The following is a 16,218-nucleotide window of genomic DNA, read 5'->3' as shown; positions in this document are numbered from 1 at the left end:
TTTTTAAAAAATTTGGAATTTAGATCAACAATTGTTTCAGTTAAGGTTTTAATGTGGAAATCTCTATGGATGGCACTATTTCTTATGAAGTATGGCATTCCACTCATTTTTCTTAGAATTTTATTTTGGAAAGTATTTAATTTCTTTGTTTGCTTTTTATTCAAGTTGCACCAGGCTGGGGATGCATAAGTTAAGATCGGTCGAATATATGTTGTGTATATGAATTTTTTGTTTTTAAGGGACATTTTTGAAAAGGGTCCAAGGATACATTTCAGTTTATTATTAATGCCATGGGCTTTACCAAGAATATTATTAATATGATCGTCCCAGTTTAATTTATTATTAATTGTGAGACCTAAATATGTAGCTTGGTTAACAATTGGAATTTGGTTTTCATAAAAGGTTAGAGTATTTGTAATAATTTGGCTTCTTGGCTTTTTAATAATAAGCACTTTGGATTTTTGAGCGTTAATATCAATTTTCCAATTTGAGCACCAAGTTTCAAGTGTGCTGATGTTATCCTGTAGTTTTAATAAGGCATTATTTGCAGATTTTGACTTAATAATAATTCCTGTATCATCTGCAAAGAAGGCAGTGAGGCAGTTGTGATCGGTTCTGTTAATTGGAAAATCTTGTGTAAAAAATAGATAAAGAATGGGTTCAATGATACTTCCTTGGGGGACCCCAGCTTTAATAATACGCCTAGTTGAAAGTGTATCATCGATTTTAATTTTAAATGAGCTGTTGCTTAGGTAGTTTTTTAGTAGAATAATTAGGTCACTATTAAAGTTTAATTTAATCAGTTTATTGATGAGTCCAGCATGCCAGACTCTATCAAAAGCTTTTGTTACATCTAGCATTAAAAATGCTGAGCATTGCTTGTTTTTAATGGCTTGGCCGATGAATTCAATTATTCTAATTAACTGTTTAGTAGTACTTAATTTTTTCCTGAACCCATACTGTTCGTCGGGTAGTGTTATGAGTTTGTCTTCAATTCTGTAATAGATTATTCGTTCATATATTTTGCTTAATGAGGGGGGTAAACTTATAGGTCTATGATTTTGAGGCATTACTGGATCTTTAAGAGGTTTTGGGAAAAGAATAACAGTGGCTTCTTTCCATTTAGTGGGAAAATAGCATAATTTAAGGCAAGCGTTAATGATATTAGTTATAAAATTAATGCAATTTGTTGGTAAATTTTTAATCATTTTGTTAGTGATTTGGTCACCTCCTGGTGCCTTTCTAGGTTTGAGCCTTTTAATTAGTGCTGTAATTTCATCATTGGTAGTGGGACTATCATTTTCATCAAAAATCTAAACATCAATTTTAGAGCCTGCTGGTCTCTCTTCAAGCAGTGCTTGTTACGTATCTGAACTGGCTGAACTTCTTTCTTGGCTTTGGAGTACATCTCAAGATGAGCAAATATTTATATTGAAAACGAAACAGTTAAGAAGTTCCGCCTCATTCCAGTTGTGTATTGGACAAAATGTTGTCTTTTTCTTTGGAGACGTAGCGAAGTTAGCTGCTAACTGGTTGTAGTCCATTTACATCGCTAACTGAGCTAACAACCAAAACGTAAATATTTATCTCATCTTTGTCCGAAGTCGAAACAAATAGCGGTTTTGAAGCCTGCTTGTCCCTCCAAACGTGGCTTTGTTATGTATTAGAACCGGTTGAACCTCTTTCCTGGGTTTGGAGATCACCTCAAGATGAGATAAATATTTATATTAAGAACGAAACAGTTAATAAGCTCCACCCCATTCCGATTGTGTATCTTTCAGGAATTTCGACTTTGAGTATTGCGAACTATATCTACCCGGTTTTGTCTAATTGAAAAAGTCACGGATTTATCCATCATCACCCTTCATTAAACAAGACTTAGCAAATTTTAAATGTGATTCAAACTCTGTTTTAAAAATTGGAACTAATAGCTAAATAGAAGCGTTATCAGGTATTGAACCCATCTAAAATAAATATTCAAGCTATTAAAAGTAACAAAATTAAATTGGCGGAGTTTATATTTTTCCTTTTCTAATCAAACTTTAAAAAAGGCTGATGTTCGAAAACGAAGAGGCTAATCTAAAAATGACTCTTTTAGCCCCAAGATCGAATCCACAACCCCCAACTAGAAACTAGAGTTGAAAGCTACTCTTCAACCGACAGCACTTCTTTGCAGTCGACGTGTATGGGCATTTATGTGTCATTACTCCATGTAACATTTATCGAAATTCAAAAGCCTTATATCCTTCCCCTTCCGGTCTATCTCTAAATTTTGGAAGTGGCCTCACGAATGAGATCCTCACTGCAGGGGATCAAAATTGCGATGGTATGTCTTCGGATCATCACCAAGGATGTTTTCCAGACCGTCGCGAATAGCCCATTGTGCAGCTCTAGTGAGACGTAAATGAAGTGCCTACTTACCAAAGACTTTATACACAGAAGCATAACGATAATTCACCGACTCATCTAAAACAAGTTTAAAAAATAGTATAATTACACAATGGAAACAAATGTGCAGTGTTACAGGTTGAATATTCACTACACTTGAAAGAGACATATGAAAAGTACTCTTAAAAAAAATACGCTATCACGACTATGAATAGTGTAACTGTGGTGATTAAAAAGTTATCACCATTCTCATGGGAATATAGCCACAGTACATCAAGTACCGCTATTTTATCTGTGAGTGGGGCAGTGCGAAAAATCTACTACACAAAGAAAAATTGTACATTCAGAAATATAAAGCAGTCGGAAAGTAAAAAATATCCTTCGTGTGCAAAGTTATGACTCCCTAACGTTTCACTTCAAGCTGGGGCTCATGACAAATTTAGTGAAGGCACTAGCTAACGATTCAGAGTCTTTTTGGTAAAAATGTTTAGCAGGCTTATTAAGTTGTATCTAAAAATGTATGCTTGAACTAAATCAGAATATAAAATTCGAGTTTAAAACGTGCTGTGAGCTTATTGCTGCAATAAAACAAAAATAAGTTAAAACGATACTAAAAAAACTTTTGACAGCAAGAAAAAGTGTCTTTAAAAATTAATACACTATGTTGATAAAGAATCATTATAATTGAAGAAGTATATTGTGCATAATTAAATTAAATAACTACCAACTACAAATATAAACTAACAATAACAATATCTAATTTTTATCTTATTGAAATCCGTGGATTTGAATTGTATAAAAAATTTAAAAAAAAAATCATTAATTGGTTTTTGAGATACCATTCACATAAAAGTGATAGTTATAAATTTATTTTGTTGAATTACACATAAATTATCTAAACTTTTTAATTTTTTTAAAATTGATTTTCTTTACTTTCTACTTTTAACTAATAAATTATTTTTTGGGGGGAGGGGGGAGAAAAAAGAAATAACATTAACAAAAATTCCTACACGAGCCTAAATGCTCCCTCTTTTGGTGCTTTGCCCAAAGAATACAGAATTGGATAATCCCCAAAATCCTATTCGCAGTTTTTTCTGAGCTTGCTCGTTTCACCTTAGTCTTGTTCAATATTCAAACTTTTATGTTTTTTATTATTATTATTCTTTTTATTACACACTGCTCAAAGCAATTAAAGGATACTTAAAGTCTTGCATAATTTCTTTTTCTTTTTTTTGCTTGCATGAAATGGACTGTTGTTGTTGTTTATTTACGTCGCACTAGAGCTGCACAATGGGCTATTGGCAACGGTCTGGGAAACATCCCCAAGGATGATCCGAAGACATGACATCACGATTTTGATTCACTGCAGAGGGGATAGCACCCCCTCTTTGGTAGCCCGACGACCTGCACGCGAAGTCGAGCACTTTACGGTAGAACAGTTTAACGAGGACCAATACCGTACACCCTCGGTCCCTACGTAGACTAATCAAAGTGGTCACCCACCAGCACACTGACCGCAGCCAGTGATACTTGATTTCGGTGATCTGTTGGGAACCGTGTCTTAACGATCAGTCCACTGCGGGACTCATTAAATGGAAGAAGAGAGTCACAAATGCAAATTTTTCTTATTTTCAAACTTCGCAGTATGTAAATTTTAAGTTTGATGTCGAAGACAACGCTTTAGCGGTAACAAATTCGATTTGGATTTCAACTTATGTTTCAACAGTGGAAAAGAATGCTCGACAATCAGTAAAAGCTCGTTGCGTTGATGAGTGCGATTGTCTCAACGAAGTCAAGTTTGGATTTCAACTTATGTTTCAACAGTGGAAAAGAATGCTCGACAATCAGTAAAAGCTCGTTGCGTTGATGAGTGCGATTGTCTCAACGAAGTCATTAAACCGAATTAGAAGCTTGAAGAGTTGTTGGCCGGTTAGAGGGGGGCCAAACACAAGCCGAAGTAACAGAAGCCATGGAAATTTTACAAATTATGATTTCCAGAATCTGGAACCGTTTTTTGGAGACTGGAAATGCAGGTCGAAGATTAGGGCAAGAGAGTCGACGCGCAACAATGCCCAATGAAGACCGTTATTTAACGCTACCAACTCGGAGACACCGAAATATGAATGCCACTCTTCTTCAACAACACCTTCGATCGGCTACTGGTTCCACAGTTTCAACACAAACTGTCCGAAACCGCTTTCACGCTGTAGGTCTTTATGCTCGCCGACCAATAGTGTGTGTCACGTTAACTGTAAGGCACCGTCACACCGGCAGGGAATGGGCAACAGAGCATGTGAATTGTAGGAGAAATGAATGGAAACAATATTATTTTCTCTGACCCGTCCCGGTTTTCTGTTCATGCTGATAATAGGCGTATTTTCATCTGGTGGAAACGTGGTACTAGAAACAATCCTGAATTCTTGCATGACAGTGTAAGATTTGACTGTGGGGGAGAGTGATGTTGTATGCTGGCATCTCCATTGATGAGCACACCGATCTCCATAAGATTCGAAATGGAGCTCTGACCGGTCGCCGATATTGGAATGAGATCCTGAGACCTATTGTAGCCCCTTATGCTGCAGCAATTGAAGATGACTTCATGTTAATGGACGAAAATTACAGGCCACATCGTGCTAACTTGGTGAATGTTTTCCTTTTGGAGGAAGGAATCATACGAATGGATTGGCCAGCGTGTTCTACGGACATGAACCCAAACGAGCATGTTTGAGGCATTCTAGGCAGACGAATTGCTGGACGCCTACCACCCCCGCACCACGAACTCTCCAAGAAATGGAAAGAGCTCTTCTGGAGGAGTGGGACAGAATACCCCAGCCCCTCAATGACTCGATGTCTCAAAGGTGTTCAACGCATGCTGGCCGTCCAGGAAAACCATACCCCCCTTCTAAAAACCATTTTCTTATAAGAAAACACCTTTTTTTTAAATTTATTTTTCTCATATGCACAAATTTCTTTTTTTTCTTCTTTTGTACCCAAATGCTCAATAAAACCCATTTTTTTCTGCCATGCCATTTTTATCTCATATATCCTACTACGTCTGTCGATAATGTACCTATCATTCAAACAATCCTCCAGGTGCAATATCAACCCGCAACCTTAATATCATTTAATTGTTTTGAACAGTGTATAAAGAGTCTATGACGTTACTAACTTGCCTACCGTCAGAACTGCTTCACATAGTTTCTGAAACGCTTGATCGCTTTTCACCAAGCATCATGCAGATTACCGCTTTTGAAATCTATGTTTTAAACAAGCTGAATTGCACTCTTTCTCACAAAGTGAGAAAGGTGCATTTTCCCTACATTAAAGGCACATCAAAAAAGAGAAAAACCGAAGAGAGAGTTTGGAACATATCTCGACACTTACTTACAAAAATATTAATATCAAGCCCCCTAAATAGTTAGTGATAAAAATTATTAATTTCTCTTTAAAATTTACATGCTCTCTAATATCATTAACATGTTCTTTCTGCCATTCATATGAGTGTTTAAAAATAAGAAAGCAAAAATAAAATAAAATTCTAACTTATAAACCCTTGAGGGTCGTGATCGCGTGATTCTCCACGGCATCAAATGTGATGAGCTTTTTTTACTTTAGTGGCCCAATATCACACGGGCGTGATCTCAATTCGGTACCGAAGTATTATTACGTAGACGTTTTTTAGTACGTATAAACTCGGAGTGTGCAAGCCTGACGGAAGCACCTTTTTCTTCTTTTACCCTACTAAATGTTGCAAAGATTTTTTTTCAATTATTTTAACAAAATTGTTTTAGAAAACTTCATTCTTCAATTATTTGTTGAATCACTTGCTTAAATATTTCTAAAGAAACCTTAGTTCGTACAAGCAAATAGATGTAAAAATAAAGCTAGAAAGTTAAATTTTATTTATTTTATATACGAAAAACAGTTACCTTAATCATATTAGGTGTTAGTGGGCGTCAATGCTGAAATGACACGTTTGAATCATCTTGTATATTATCATGGATATATATTATTTTAGCCGATTGCGGCGACCAACTGGTTTGCCTACAATAAGGCAAATCAATGATGACCAGTAAGTCAGTCTACACGAAATCATCTCTTCACGGTTTAATGGCATAAGAGCCGGAATTGATGTTGTTGCGCCAAACACATGGTTGGCAATTGGTGGGAGCATGATATTTAATATTATTGTTAGACTGATTACCAGCAATCCAAAAACAGCGTTTTTTTTTTTTTTTTAGATTTTTCTTAATAATCTGAATAGAGACATATTAATCGAAATTGAAGACTTCTCTCTTGATAGCAATATCTTAATTAGCATATAGTCCGTTAGGCTAATTACCCCTAATTTAAATAAAAACAAACATCGATAGGAATTTTTTTTATATTTTCGACTTCAAAAAGGAATGCGAGGTCCACATTATAGACTTCTATCTTGGTAAAAACATTTAGCATTACTAAGTAACCCTTTTATTACCAACTATCGAAATGAAACTGTTTAAGTTTTCATTTACATGTACGTAATAAGGAGCACAAGGTCCAAATTTGAGACTTCTACTTTGGTAAAAATGTGTTATTTAGCATTTAGACTAACTGCCCGACAATTACAAAATATCGAAATAAAAACACAAATTTTTCTTTACATCTGATAAGGAACGCGCGGTTAGGGCCGTCTTAATAGCATGCAGGGCCCCCGGGCAAAGAAATGTTTCGGGCCCTTATGTCATGCTGCTTAAAATCGAACTAAAAAACTTCACATTCATAAAATAAAGCATTTTTAGCATATGCAATAATTTGAACAAATTTAAATACATTTTGATTTAAATTTGCTTTCAGTAGACCCAAAAAAATGAATTCACAAAAAACTTTCATTGGAACTAGAATAGATTTCGGTTGCCTTTTTAAGTTTCCCTGGTGATAAACTATTCAAATTATTTTTGTTTGCAAGATAATCAATCACTATTTGCAGAAAGAAAAACAAAATACACACTTTATTCAATATAATATATTTATTTTAAAAAATATATAAGGTAATTTTGTTTAGTTTTAGTTTTTTTCTTTTAATAAAATTTATAAAAAGTAAGATTCTCAAGGGCTCCCTGAGTGCCTGGGGCCCTCCGGCACTGCCCGGGTGTGCCCATGCAAGACGGTACTGCGCACGGTCCAAATTTGAGACTTCTATCTAGTTAAAAACATAGTATTTAGTATTATTGTGAATTAGGTAAATAATAAACATTGAAATGAAATTTTAATTTTTCTATTTTTGCTATCAAGAACACATGGTCCAAATTTGAGACTTATCTAGGTAAAATCGTGTTATTTAGCGTTACTGTCAATTAGGCTAATTACCCAAATAATTACAAAATGTAGAAGTGAAACTTTATTTTTTTTAATTATCTCATAAAGGTCAAAATTTTCAGCTTTCCAATAACTTCACAGGAAATGGGAAAATAAAGATGAGTCAGTGAGAGAGAGATTTATTCAGTTATGCCCAAAAAAGAAAAAAAACAACATATTTTTAAAATTTATCTTGCGGTGAGACTTTTAAACCATTTGCAAAGTTAAACAAAATTCTGCAAACTTTTTTTAAAAATAATTATCTACTCTACTTAATAAAATTTTATACAGAAAGCAGAGTAATTGATATCCCAGTAAGTATAACCATTAACATTAATATTATAAATCAAATAATAAAATTGATACTGTAATTTAAAAATCAAATACCTAGTAAACAAAATAAAATCATCAACAAATGAAATAAGATAAATGGGTATTTTTGAGCTTAAAATATAGTTTTGACCCTGTTTAAAAGTATTTTAATTAGTTTTGCCAATGGCAGCTATGAAATTTTTGTTAATCAATGTTTTGATAAACATCATAGTTTTTGTAAACATAACCTATTACACCAAGCCAGATAAAAAAATATATATATTCTTATCTACGAGTAAGTTGGCATAAAAAAAAAATCCCCTCTGAAGTTAAGGAAAGAAGGATATTTCAGTGTTTCTGAGAAAGGCCGATTATGAGTTAGAATAAAAGGTTTCGCATTCAAAAATTCGTAAAACCGAAAATATAAAGTTTTTCTCATAGTTTTAAAATCTAAAAATTTTTTTCCTATGTAATATATATATATACAGTTGAACCTGTTTACCACGAAAACCTCTATGTCTCAAAATTTCTAAAATTCCCTACATTTACTGTCTAAAATCAATGTATTTTCCAATTTCATGTCTAAAGTTTTTTTTTCAAAACCTCCGTTTCTCGAATTTTTAATAGAGCACAAATGTCAAAACTTTCTATATCAGTAAAACTTGCAAACAGAGATGAATTTCGTAAACCCACAGGGATAATTAGGAGTTTTAAAGTGAATATACAAAACAGATGGTAGGCAAACTGGTAGATGCCATTCATGAAAAAAGTTCTCTTTCAAAAATAAAGGTGTTAGATGATATCAGAATTACAGTTTGGATTGGAGAAATGCGCCTCGAAAAACTATCCAACATGGTTTTAAGAATAGCTGTGAAGATGAACAAGAGGTTGAAGACATCAGTAAAGAAGAAAAAACTGTTGACGCTGAAAATGCAGTGCCAGAATGGAATGCTATAAAATCTGGATTTAATGTTGACATTAATTTTGAAGATTTTTGAAAGTGGACAACTGCCTGGTAACACGTGGAACATTATTAGACGCGGAAATCATAGATAATGTCAAAGGCATATCATATTGATGAACCAAAAGAAAATGCATAAGAGGTAGAATTCTTATTAACTATTCTTGAATCCCAGAAAAATGTTGGATATGAGGGATTTGCACTCTTCCTAACATTAAAAGAATAATCGAAACAAAATAGGTTATGCGTCAAAAATCTTCAAAAAATTATCTTCAGTGTTAAATGTATGTTCGAAAAATGTTATGTAAATAGATGTATGTGGTATAATTAATTCAAAGAAAAGCCTATATTTTTCTACTAAAAAAAATTAAAGCACTTTTAAAAGAATTTCTTAATTAAATTTTTCTTAAATACCTGTAGAACTCGAAACCTCTTTATCTCAAATTTTTCGCCTTTCCCGTGAGATTCGACTGTATTACTATTTGCAGTGTAATTTTATTAGGAAACTCTTGTACAAGGGGTTGCAAAAGTTTAACGTGTGAATTGTATTCTCGCAGCTGTTCTAATCGTTTCATAATGCAATTAGTAACAGTCAACCTCAATTATTTATGTTTTATAATATACAGATAAACTAAGTTTATACATTTTAGAAATGCTTTTTAAAAATGCTAAAGGTTTTGTTATATCAGTCACAGATGACTGTCAAACTCCGAATATAAAATGTTAAGTATCAATCACGAGAGATTTTTATGAATTTGGCATAACATGCTTTCATGGGTTATGCTGCGTACAGTGCAACCATCATTGTAGAAAACTTCTCATACCACAAATATATAATGGCCGCGAGTTCTTCCATACTCAAAGGGTTAAAAAAAAATAAACAATTTGGTTTGTTAGAAATATATACCAGTCAACTTAAACCCTTTTCTAGGACAAAATTCTTCAGTGGTAATAAAACAGGGTTCCTACTCTTTTAACAAAGAAAAAATTAAGCACTTTTTTTGGAAAAATTAAGTACATTTTTGAAAAATTAAGAAGTTCAAAAATAGCATGATTATATAACATCAAAAATACATATGCCACCTGTCATAGTGCAAATTATTTACCTTCCTAAAAGAAATCAATAAATAAAAAACAATTTTATTATAATGTAAGCATTGATATAATTGTATTAACAGGGCTCACCTAAGATGTACCGGGCAATTTTTGCAAACACATGTTTGTTTTTTTTTAAAGACATTTTCAAATAGTGAAAGTTAATGGATGAAACTAATCTGTATTCCATTTTTAATGATTTCATTGAAATTAAATAGAAAAATTAAGTGCAGAAATTAAGATTTGCACTTCTTTCATGTATATTAAAAAAACTCAATAAAGAAATTTAGCAAAAATATTGAAAAAATTATTTCAACAAATTTTTATATTTCGCTACTACCGACCCGCAAATGTATTATATTTACTTTTATGATGAACTTAAACAAAATTATGTCCAGCCAAACCTGATATTAGTAATTAACTTTACACAATATATATCTAAACATTCTGGCGAAAAACATGAACTAATTTAAAAAGCAACCAAAAATTGAACAAAAATTAACTTGCAACTTAATGTACTATTTTTAACTGAGTAAAATGATTATTAAAATCTAAGGATCTTTCAGTTGAGTAGATTTAAATTTTAATGTTACAATCTGCTTATCCTTAAGAAATAAAAATAATAGCGCCAACATTCTAAAACTAGCGTAACAAATCCCCCTTGTCCACACTATTTTCTTTTAGAATGCTTCACTCTCCTCATAAAGTATCTTTCTATGCAAAAGGCAGAATATACCTCCCCTTACATTAATTTTTGTCTCTCTAAAATGCTTTCCCCTCGATGCATGGTCTAATTCTAAGTGATAAAAGAAAGAAATTTTGTTTAAAAAATAAAACTGAAAAATAGTTCCCATCAACCATAGTGATGATAAAAAAAATAAGGACTTTTAAAAACCTTAAACCAAAATCAAGTACTTTTAAGGGCCCTAATTTTCCAAAATAAAAATGAAGCAGTTTTTAAGGACCGTGGGAACCCTGTAAAAAAATAATTTTATTGGATTAGATGAAAGACCACTTTAAATCTAAAAAGGAAATACTAGATAATTTATAATAGTTGGCAGTTATGGAAATAATTTTTCTGTATAAACCTATGTATTTGAAATATAGTTACGAAAATATTTACTTTTAAGAAAAATGTACATTAGAATTTTCATTATTTAATAGTGTTTTACTATTGAGGGGAAAAAAGTGTTGTAATGTAGTAACTTAAATTTCATTGCATCATTTACTATACATAGAAAAAAATTTTGACTTTGCAAATAAAATCTTTTGATTTCACACACACGTTGAAATTTCCTGATTTTGAGACTCAATGAAATTCATTTATCATCGCTGCCCATTTGTAGAGGCACATGGTGATTGTTTTTAAACTTGGATCATGAATGAGACCGCATATAATGGATTGCTCAGTTAAATTTTGACTTTAAAGAAAAATTAAATTGATAATAAAATTTGTTGTTGTATTGTGTGGCATGAAAGCCAAACCCTTTTATTGGGAGAAGTTTGGTTCATGGCAGTAGAATTTTTTTTAAAAAGACACTGAGCACACCATAAGTTAAAGTTAACTACACTACTCAAACTAATGGCAGGTGCTTAAGTGATAACAAAGAAATAATTTAACTAAACAAAGCAAATAGTAAAAACAAATAGTTTTATAAGCAATTTTAAATATTACATATTATTTTACACCTTAAAAACACAATTAAGCATTCTTTACAAAATCTTGAGTCAAAAACTGTCTCAAAAAATAGGAAATAAAATATTAGCCACACTTCAATGCCAATGTCTTTCACAGTATAGAGCAACAACTTGGAATGATGGCAATTGGCATGCGGAAGATTGTCACCAAGAATCAGAACTCACTATACTTACTTATAGTTCCTTCAATTTAGCAATTGTAAAGGAAATTTAAGTCGTAAAAATGGATATAATAAAAAGAATAAGCGTAAATATTTCAGGAAAATAAAGAACTATATATAGCAAGTAAAGTAAAAAATTTATTCTCAGATATTTGGTGCTATTTCTAGTATGCAAATTATAACACATAACACAAATTTCTATGATCATTTTTATAATATGATGACTAGATTTGATCTTCAATGCAAAACCTCTTTAATTCAGTATTATGACAAACTTTTAGATTTAAAAACAAATATTCTTCAATACTTTATTATTATACAGTCACTTAAAAAAATATAAAAAGCTTTATCACGTCCAAAAAATAAAAACGGAAATTCTTATATGATTGGACCTTCCTTATTAAAAACTTTCAAATGCTACGTTAACATTTTAAATACTTCTTCTATGTAACTCATACAACAAAAATATACAAAATAACAAGTCATAAAATAAATATTTAAATCAGCGTTAGATTTCGAATAATGAAATCTAATTTGTTGTCTAAGTATCTAAAAAAAAAAAAATTAAAAAATGCACTTACTCCCTTAAACTTTACATTTTTTTTCTCACTCAGTATTTATTGGGGAAAAAAAAAAGACACTTAAGAGTAAAATTTGGAGTCAGAATTGTGTAAATCTAGTGAACACAGTGTTCATATCAAATGAATACAGATCTGCTATAAAACATATATATATATGTATATACATATTTATCGATTTTTCTGCAAATGATATAAGAAAGAAATCCAAATAAGAATGCCTATCTGAGTATTTTCTGACAGAAATTTAACTCTGCATTAATATTAATGCTGCACTTAAAATTAAGTATTATCACAAATAGAACAGGCAAACTTAAAGTACATTAAAAATATAAAACTTAACTAAGAATTCAGAAATTACATAATTTTACATTGAATATGATCAGTCATATAGTCTACAATTAGGTAAGTCATAAAATACAATTATTAATTCAAAATCTGATATAGAAAATAAACAATCTTAAATAAATATTAGCAAAACACAAGTGGACAGTATAATACAAGTACGGATCACTAGGTCAATTTTTATAGGTCAATAGATTGACACAAATATTGTGACATAAAATTAAGAACATGAGATTCAAAAAGTTTGAAATATACTGACTAGTGTAAAACAATGTTTTGAGTGATATCTTTTCACTGCAATCTCAGATTAATTACATTTCGATATGTTGTTGTTATAAAATGTATATTTAATAGCAAAGATTTTTTTTTTCAAAACATAAATGAAGACTTGTGCTTATTACAAGGAACCATTGGCTATCGAAATGTTTTTCACACATCTGTACACATCACCAAGAGCAGCCATTCTGTACAAGTAGATACCCAAATTTGCAAACCATGTGTTTTAAGGACATTTTCACATATATGGAAAAAAGTAGGAAGCTGTAAAAAGGATAGTGCAGGACTTATTTATTTTTTTAATCTTTGTACAAAAAATTTACAAAACAGAACTAAATTTACATAAAATGCACACCACATACACATTATGATGCAACCTTGCATTACATACAGATCAGTCTAGAGAGCATTATGACTATATTCAAACAAACGGTGCTTTGACTGCCTTAAGGAACTCATACTGACTGTGCTTGCACACCATATGAAATAAAGATCATGTTTTAATAATGAGCTAATCCAACAATGATGTTTATAAACAGATCATGGGATTGCAAGCAATATATAACATTATAGGAAAAGACACAGGCTTACTTTCTTAAACAGAGTTCATTGTAAAAATGTCCAATGGCACTGTATTTATTAAATGTAAATAAAATATTGTGATTTGAAGACACATGACAAAACATAAAATTTTCATTTTGAAAGTTCAAAATGTCACACACATTTTTTGTGACACTAGAGATACTATATACTGAGTCAATCTACATACATGAGTAAACAGCCTTATAAGGCAATGATTAAATAATATTTGGTGAGCTTTTGTATTGTTTTTATTAAAGCACATGAAATGATTAAACCACTGATATGGCTTTTTCATTGAGGTGAAAGGACTATGGGCTTTGTGAACAAATAAATAGGCATACAATACTTGCTGGTTTATTTGCTCTATAGCAATATTAGCCAATGAGAATTTACTTGGCAGGTTTTGCACTAGAAACCCTACAGCCTTCTCTGTAGAAAAGAGTAATTTCCCATCACAACAGCACTCTCTTCATCGACAGATCTTCGATAAGCACTGAAGTGACTAAAACTTGTCACAAAGAATAAAATCTTTAATTAACTATCAAACCATAACAACTTCTTCTTCACCACAAAAGAGAAAACGAAATTGATCAATCATAGTTTGTACAGAATCTTCCAAATGAGGTCTCATCCTTTCAAACATCATCATATCACTGAATTCTAAAGGAAGGAGAGTTGGCCACCAGCAAATTGCTAAATTTTTACTGTCCATGCTATTTAATCTGCAATTATCAGCAACTCTGAAAAAAAAAGGTGAAACTTCATAACAAAGCTAGAATTATTGTATTTATAAAACTTATCTATACTTGCTAAGTGCAATGTGAGCAGGGTCGGCTGTTTAAAGCAAACTTTTTTAAAAAGAAAAAAAATCTTTTAATGAGTTCATTTTTTATAACAATATAAATATTTTTAATTTAAATTAAATCAAATGAAATAAATAGTAATTTTTCCCAAAACATTCTTTTCAATTTTGAGTTTAATTGCTAATATTAAGTTTGTGTTACTATTGGGTAATTACTAAATGCTAACATTGTGCTTCTCCAAAAATACAAATAAATTAATGTGGGCAAATTTAAAGTCATCATGTTTAAAAAATTGCTACAAATAAACAAATCATCAACTCTATGTTCAGACAGTTTTTTTAAATAAGCTAAAAAACGTACTTATATATATAACAAGTTAAGATAAAAAGTTTCTCATAAATAGGAATGATGTTGCTTTTTTGAATTTTACATTCTATTTTTAGAATTTCTGTTATCAGCATAAATAATATTTATTGTATACAAGTAATGTTTTTATTTATGATTCTAATAATATTAAAATATCATGCTTAAATAAAATTTCAAAAACGAAATATTCAATATTCATTGAATTGTCATGTATATGTATTATTTTATTTAAAACTGCATTATATATATATGGGTGATTCTCACGAAACATGACAATTCACTGTCCCTTGCTCCAAGATCTAAAACTATAATACTAAAAGAACCTTTTTTTTTAAAAAAAAATTAATAAATAGCATTGCTGCTAGCATTTTAAAATGACTTTGCACTAGCATTGACTGTTTTGTATACTTAAAAGATTTAATTGAATATCAAAATGTTATTTTCCTGGCATGTCCCAAACAATGTTTCCAATAATTCAATTCAAAACTTCCCATAAATTTTTCAATACCTAATTTTTTTTATCTCAACCGGTGTAAGCATTTCTAGAATATACGCTGAGGGTAATGTTTACTAAAACTTCATTTAAAATAATTTTTTCTGTCAATAATTTGTTTGTCCGATGAAAATCTGTCATTTTCCTGGCTACTTTTATTTAGTGATCTATAACCAAAATAGATAGCGCCAGGAATCAATATCTTACGTTAATAGATTGATTAGATACCCTCCTATCTGAACATGTCCTGTTGCATGAATAAAGAACCAATTTTCTGGCTAAAATCTATTTCAAAAATTTTTTCAAGGTGAGTAGGTTTTTATGCTATAATTTTCCTGGCTTCTTGAAATCATTAATAACAAAAACTACATAGATTTATCTGAGTTATTTTAAGAAATACTGTTGTTTTCTGCAGAATATAAACATCCTCAGCCAAAATATTAAATTAAAGTTAAGTTATATGCTATAAAATGGCGAATTTGTCATTATCCTGGCTTATGAATGCCAGGACATTGAAGTGTTACCAGAAATTCTTTTTAACTGCTAATACTGTAAAGAGGGAAAGCAAATATTAACCTAATACATTACAGAACCCGTTATCCGGAAATCAGAAAACCGGAACGAAATTCGAGAAATTTTCCCGCCATTTTTATAAAAAAAAAATTTTTTCCTCATAAGATTTTAGGATTTTTCTTTCTTTTTTGAAAGATGTTTACCTTTCATTATCATTAGTGAAATAATCATTAGTGTATTACTTCATCGTTTTTTCTTCTTTTTAAGATTATTTCCAAATATATATTTGATTCTTTTGAATAAAACTTTT

General features: G+C 31.1%; 2 protein-coding genes across 40 annotated transcripts in view; one reads left to right on the top strand and one right to left on the bottom strand.

The window, feature by feature from the left end:
* LOC107452630 (uncharacterized) overlaps window positions 1-16,218 on the top strand; it is a 479,485-nt gene that overhangs the window by 289,769 nt on the left and 173,498 nt on the right. The gene's annotated exons all lie outside the window — the stretch shown is intronic.
* Window positions 11,728-16,218, bottom strand: part of LOC107452604 (Rho GTPase-activating protein 190) — a 125,367-nt gene continuing 120,876 nt past the window's right edge. For all 38 annotated transcript variants that reach the window (XM_016069116.3, XM_016069124.3, XM_016069128.3 and 35 more), the window contains one exon: window positions 11,728-14,473. In XM_016069116.3, coding sequence (XP_015924602.1) covers window positions 14,275-14,473 — 199 coding nt within the window. In that variant the 3' untranslated portion in view covers window positions 11,728-14,274. The remainder of the gene's footprint in view (window positions 14,474-16,218) is intronic.

The sequence above is a fragment of the Parasteatoda tepidariorum genome, chromosome X1 (genome assembly GCF_043381705.1).
Source record: "Parasteatoda tepidariorum isolate YZ-2023 chromosome X1, CAS_Ptep_4.0, whole genome shotgun sequence".
In the NCBI taxonomy this organism is placed as follows: domain Eukaryota; kingdom Metazoa; phylum Arthropoda; class Arachnida; order Araneae; family Theridiidae; genus Parasteatoda; species Parasteatoda tepidariorum.
The sequence above is the reverse complement of the archived record's forward strand: the minus strand, read 5'-3'. Positions and strand labels throughout refer to the sequence as shown.